The sequence below is a fragment of the Polypterus senegalus genome, unplaced genomic scaffold (genome assembly GCF_016835505.1).
Source record: "Polypterus senegalus isolate Bchr_013 unplaced genomic scaffold, ASM1683550v1 scaffold_4170, whole genome shotgun sequence".
Classification (NCBI taxonomy): Eukaryota; Metazoa; Chordata; class Cladistia; order Polypteriformes; family Polypteridae; genus Polypterus; species Polypterus senegalus.
The window spans coordinates 1-6,718 of NW_024379462.1; the positions used below are offsets into that span (position 1 = coordinate 1).

The window sequence follows — 6,718 nt, forward strand, 5'->3', positions numbered from 1 at the left end:
GGGTGAAGCCTGAGGCCAAATCCTGGGGTGCCTCACTCCGTTTAAGAGGCTGCTAATAAACTTTCCCTCATTTTTGATCGGTTGCGCTGATTTCTCCGCCACTTTTCCAGCAGCAGGCGCACTTTCAGTGTGCTATTCGTGACATCTGCGGAAGGACCGGAGTGACTTCTAGATTTAAAGCTGAAAAACAGACGAAAGAAGAGAGTGTCAGGAGGTCCCAAGTGCAGAAGGCCATTCTGACTATGCATTAAAAAATAAAAGTGAGAAACTACTTAAGTGCATGAAAGGAAATTTTTAATTTTTTAAACATTTTTTCCTGCACCAAACCCAAGTTCATAGCCTTAGGGTAACCCAACCTGCACTCTGAAACTATGAGAGAACTCACTTAATTCACATGTGGCACAGATTTGTTTCTTATTTAAATATATTTAGCTAATGTAGTGCAACTGCAAACATCATATGCACACTTTCTTTAGTTTGAAGGATCCAGAAAGAACCAGACCTGTAACGGGCTTCTAACCATCAATAGATGACAACAGATTTGTGAAATTCCACACCATAACCCAGGCCATAACGTAGGCTTTCTTGATCTTAACATATCCGGCGATAGCCTATTATATATTAGACGTTTCTGTTTTGTACGTATTTTAGGAATCATTTCAAAGCTGAAAGAACCAATTTAGAAGCCTCCCTTCCAAAATCAAATTCTTCTTTATGAAGCAACCACACAAACCAGCAGAGTGTACTGACATCACTCACACCCACTTTATATGGCTTTACTGGAACTCTTTTAGCTTTGGCTTTTTAAACAATTATTCCTTCATTTATCAATTTCAAAATATTCCATTGTTACAGGTGGAGACACTTTCACGTCTGGCAAATTAAACCTCTGTTGGAAAGACTAAGGCAGGGCGACTCAATCACCTTCTGGAGGGTAACAGTGGCTGCAGGTTTTCGTCTTAACTAATTTCTTAATTAGAATTCATTTACAGTGGGTACGAAAAGTATCTTGGCTATCTTGGTCTCATCAGACCAGAGAATCTTATTTCTCACCATCTCAGAGTCCTTCAGGTGTCTTTTTTCAAACTCCAAGATAGAACTTTTTGGCCTTAATTCTAAGCGGTATGTGTGGAGACAACCAGGCACTGCTCATCACTTGTGCAATACAGTCCCCACAGTGAAGCATGGCGGTGGCAGCATCATGCTGTTGGGGTGTTTTTCAGCTGCAGGGACAGGATGACTGGTTGCAATCGAGGGAAAGATGAATGCGGCCAAGTACAGGGATATCCTAGACAAAAACCTTCTCCAGAGTGCTAAGGACCTCAGACTGGGCCGAAGGTTTACCTTCCAACAAGACAATGACCCTAAGCACACAGCTAAAATAACGAAGGAGTGGCTTCACAACAACTCTGTGACTGTTCTTGAATGGCCCAGCCAAAGCCCTGACTTAAACCCAATTGAGCATCTCTGGAGAGACCTAAAAATGTGGCTGTCCACCAACGTTTACCATCCAACCTGACAGAACTGGAGAGAATCTGAAAGGAGGAATGGCAGAGGATCCCTAAATCCAGGTGTGAAAAACTTGTTGCATCTTTCCCAAGAAGACTCATGGCTGTATTAGCTCAAAAGGGTGCTTCTACTAAATACTGAGCAAAGGGTCTGAATACTTAGGACCATGATGTGATATTTCAGTTTTTCTTTTTTAATAAATCTGCAACAATTTCAAAAATTCTTTTTTTTGTCTGTCAATATGGGGTGCTGTGTGTACATTAATGAGGGAAAAAAATAATGTAAATGATTTTAGCAAATGGCTGCAATATAACAAAGAGTGAAAAATTGAAGGGGGTCTGAGTACTTTCCGTACCCACTGTATTTACAACTAAAGCAGTTCGTTTTTTGGGCTTATTTTTAAACAAGTTATTGTTTGTTTTTCTTAAACAATCATCACTTAATAATAAAGTGCAAATGACAAAGGAACCACCAGCCCTCCAGCAAAGTGCTTCCATGTAAGCCTGTATCTACGCATCACACAATATCTGTGTTAATAAAAAGGTTTAAAATAAATGAGAGGGAAGAGAAGGACCAAGAGGTACAAATCTGTTCCAAGACACAAAACATTTGGCTCATGTGCTCAAAAAACTACAAATTTACAATCTGATGGGAGATTTATCTTAGATAAATGAAAACACTAACAGGTCATATAATAAAACCAAGCTTTGCTTCAGTATCTGCTAGGCCTGCCTACTAATTATAAAACTGCATGCGTTCTTAAGAATTCTGCTTCTTTAATGACACTTTACCAAGTTTCTCGTTGAACTGATCTTTGACAAAGATCCATTTCATTCTGATAAGTGTTCTTTTTTATGTGCTATTGGTTATTTGGGCACTGGAAAAGTTCCTGTTAAGTGGACAAAGCAGAAATCCTGACGGGATACAACATCGAGAAACCCGCAATTCAGTCTGTGCGTACACAAACAGTCCTTTTAAAGTTAGGAGCCCATTTGTATTTTACAAGTCTATGATCATCTGTTCATGGTTATTTATGGAGCTTGGTCCAGATCTTAATAAATAAAGGTTCTTTCTGGAACCTTAATGTGGCTTTTTCGTTATTTAATTATTTAATTTTATTTCGAAAACCAAACATAGTTCGATGACTCCTGGACTAGGGAACCAGGATACCCCTGATGCGACAGTGACTTTTTGCTTTAAATACCACATCAAGAAATGTCACGTAGCTCACCTTGTGTTTTTGCTGAAGCCAGATGAAGATCTGTGTTTATGCTGCTTTTCTGTGCTGCCTGCTTGTTTTCTAGATATGTCTGTCATGTCGTCTGGTGACGCCGGTATCCTACAAATGACACACACAGGAAAAAAAAAAGATCAGTTCTGGCGCTTTAGATACACATTCAGTAGCGCGCTGCCGTGAGAGGTCACGTGCTGCACCTGAAGCACGCGCAGCGTTGTCATTAGCGGGAGCCGCGGTCCATCCCGGCAGCACCTGCGGCAACCCGAGACTCAATTTTGAAGTCAGCCGAGACGTTTACTGCGCACTGCTGGTTTAGGGTAGTAGACCACTGCCTTAACACGCATATAGGGGTACACCACAGTCAAAACGTGAGGGCAGCGTGCAGTGTCCACACTGACCGGGTCAGAAACTAAACCGAAACCTGTAGCGCTGTAGTTCAACGACACTAACAAGTGTGTCGCAACACGAAAACGGAAAATGCGGCGTCGTAAATGACTGGCACATTCCAGCGCACGGCCAGTACACATGTTTTTGTTTATTGCATGGCCACTTCTTACCTGAACCGCTGAGGCGGCTGACAAAAACTTGAACACCGTCGGTCTGCCGGGTTAGCACACAGGCATCTTGATCCGAGCTTGTCCGCAGCAAATCTGTGCAGAGCGCGCTTGGCTCTTGGAGGGCTGCCAAGTCCGTATGAGACAGTGTGTCTGTAAGGAAAAGGGAAAAAAATGAAATAAATAAACAGCGCCGAGCGGTACAGTATGTAGAAGAACAGCGCTTGATTGGATGCGCCCGTCGAAACCCTCGAGACACATTTCTGAACGTGAGCCACTGAAATTCCATTCTGGCAGTTCAGTTTTTTTAAGATGACAGATAAGTCGACCTGCATACATTACACTGTGTATTTAAGCGTGGCCCGCTCGTGATAAGAGTTTGTTTGTATATGATGGACTCCTCAGCAAATTCAGTCTTCAGCGCCTCTGATAAAGTATAGGCGTCTTGGAAAGAAACAGTAAATATGTACATCTAATGTGTTGATCGGGTCAGAGGCCGCAGAAGGCAGAGCTGGGTGGGCTCCCCGTAAGCGTTTTGTAGTCTGGAACGCTCAAGCTTAAGAACTGTCTAAGCCAATTATTATTATTATTATTATTATTATTATTATTATTATTATCCACTCTCGTGCCGCGTCCAAGTTTGCAAGCCTTTCGTCATCTCATTTTTTATCCTTATAAACTTGCATGTGCAAAGAACACATTCCATGCTTTGAAACGCACCTTGCACTTTACATTTTGCGCAAGGGCTAAACTTATTACCGTCAGCTACGCTCTTTAAAATGCATGTTCTTTAATGGTATTTTACCATCTCTTGACAATGAACTTATCTCTGAAGATCCACACACTATAGGACCTTTATTTTTAAGAGTCTGTGTGTGTGTTTGGCCAGTGAACTTTTACACGATATTAATTGCTCATGAATCCTTCCACTTTCTTGACTCGTTAAGTTGTATTAGGGTTAGACTCAACCAGTCCTGGTCGGGACGCCTGGCACGCTCAAGCACGCCAATACCACGCCGGGTAAAAGATGCAATTAACGTGCAGGTCATTAAGAGATTTTAAATGTGTGAAGACATTGAAGTATTTACATACAGAGAAGAGATCCCCACTATGTTTGCAGTCATCTGTTTTCTAGAGTAAAAACTGATTGACTGCTTTGTTATCGCATCAATTGCTGTTCTGTTTTTTTTTTTACTAATATATCCCAAACAATAAATACAAAAATATAAGTAATACTTATAGAAGTATCTGTTAAAGGTGCACAATGCAATACATCTTGATTAGTTGTCTGACAAGATGAGTGAGTTATGAAAGGTTTAAATGATAGGTTATGACTTGGCACTTACTCAGGCGTGTTCACCCAGATGATGTCCAAATGGCAGAAGTAAACACACTCCTTGTCTAGTAGCGAAGAACACGAGCAGCGTTTGGACCTCTGCAGGTGGACAGGGGTTTCCTGGGGGACACGGGTGGAGATAACTGCAGCCACTACAAGGAAAGAGAGGGAACCCATTAAACGAGATCTGCATTTTCGTGTACTTTGCATTTAAAATGCATGCATAACAAAAGCAGTTTCAATAGAGTGTTCGATCAGCGATGTAGCATGTGTACACTACAGTATATGTACAGCTTACTTCAGTGTAAAATATAAGTCCCCGTAATAAAGATAACGGGGCACAAACCCAGAATCAAGCCAACGTTATCCCTGCTGCGACAAGCGGGTTTTTTGATTATGGAGCACAGAAATAAGTTCAAACACTGGACTTGTTAATTACAATGAACATAAATGATGTAATATGAAATATCAGGTTCACTGCATTACATTGACATGCTTCAAGCATATTTTTTATTAAGTGTATATGTTGTTGCTCTTCATAAGCAAATCCTTTATTAGTTAAAAGCCGGTGTTACAAAATACACAAAATCGAAAGAGGCATGTGCTACGAACCATGTTCTTAGAGTCAATAGACGACACTTGTTATAATGTTAAAGCAACTTCAAAGTCTCTTTGTATATAGCGTCTTTCATAAAAGACACATTTATTTTGTATTTTAGTTCTTTTTGGGATCACTCAGTTGATCGGAGGCCGTGACTGACGAAAAAGCATTTTTGTTTCCAGTCCATCATAAAGCTACGATATATACGCAAAACACCATCACTAGAAATTGACACAAGAAAACATACCAACGTTAGCGTTAAATATATATTTACCTGCTTCCTGAAGGGATGAGGTCGCAAATACCAACGAAAGACAAAAGAATACTTCCATTGTGTGATCAAATAAAGGCTCCAAGACGTACAGGTGATCTTGTGACGGTGCGAGTGCTCGCAGTAATGCTGGCTTCACCTCAGGAGCTTTTGGCTCTCTGGCTCCCTGTCAGCGCTGAGCCCTTTTATATGGGACGGGGCGCGCGCGTATAAACAGCTTTGTTCCCCTGTTAGCTGTAAGACAATGATATTTGTTATTAGTCAGCGACAAGCAACGTGCTGCTGGCTTAGATAAGAGTAAGTAAATCTCCAGAACTTGAGAGGGATGGACAAGCAAATGACTCGAAAGGGGTGGGCCAAGTTCTCGTGTCACCGAGCGTACACTACCTGTTGCGCGTCTTTTCCAGCGGGTGGCGCGCTTCCAAAAGCAGAAACTCGCGAATGAGAGAAGAATTGCTGAGATGTTTCTTCTAGCTGTACCGTAAAGCATAGACTGTTTACTTGATCTTGGTATCATCAGATTGTAGTGGCGTTTTATTTGTTACTTGTATTTATGTTAGTGCAAATGTAATTTTTGTTTAATGATTCTAGAATAAAAGGACTGATTACTGCACATTTATGTACATGCAAGGTAAATTTAATTATGGTTCCAAAACCGATTAGTACGTGAGGACTTTACATTTATTACTTTTTATTAATTGCCATTATTACTTTTTATTTTTACGGCAGTTGTAATTTTAAATGGTTCCGGTATAAAAATTGTCAGCTATTATATATTCATGTATTTATATGGACATTGTTCAACTTCCAGAAACTTAAGTCCATTCAAGTTACCTGCATGTGGTTGTCTAATTGTATTCCTAAAATACAATGCTATTGAAACAGCGCCCTCCGTGTTAATGTTGTTGCGCTGTAAACTGAAGATAAATGAGTCTTGTCCTATTGTTAACCTGTCTGAAGGTAGCCGACTCTGTGTATGACATCGTCTGGTCGCAGACATTATTAACGAGACGAGAGCAAGACAAACCTCCTGCCATGACTAACACTTCATCACTTCGTCTACATTCTTGTATTTCATTATACCTTCATCAAGGCGGATTCGCACAAGTCCATAAATGGCTAATAGACGACAATGTACCTGCTTTAGCTCACTGAGTGCGAATTGGGAATGGGAAAACAATACTAGAGAGTTGCGAAAGGCATTATATAA

At 40.7% G+C, this 6,718-nt stretch overlaps 1 protein-coding gene across 1 annotated transcript; it reads right to left on the reverse strand.

The window, feature by feature from the left end:
* Window positions 1-6: 6 nt before the first annotated feature.
* Window positions 7-5,788, reverse strand: edn1 (endothelin 1). Its single transcript, XM_039742661.1, has 5 exons — window positions 5,512-5,788; window positions 4,647-4,788; window positions 3,304-3,453; window positions 2,741-2,848; window positions 7-180 (listed from the first exon to the last, which is right to left on the reverse strand). Exons 1-5 carry the CDS (start codon window positions 5,567-5,569, stop codon window positions 42-44), a joined length of 597 nt encoding a protein of 198 aa, XP_039598595.1. The 5' UTR covers window positions 5,570-5,788; the 3' UTR covers window positions 7-41.
* Window positions 5,789-6,718: the final 930 nt, after the last annotated feature.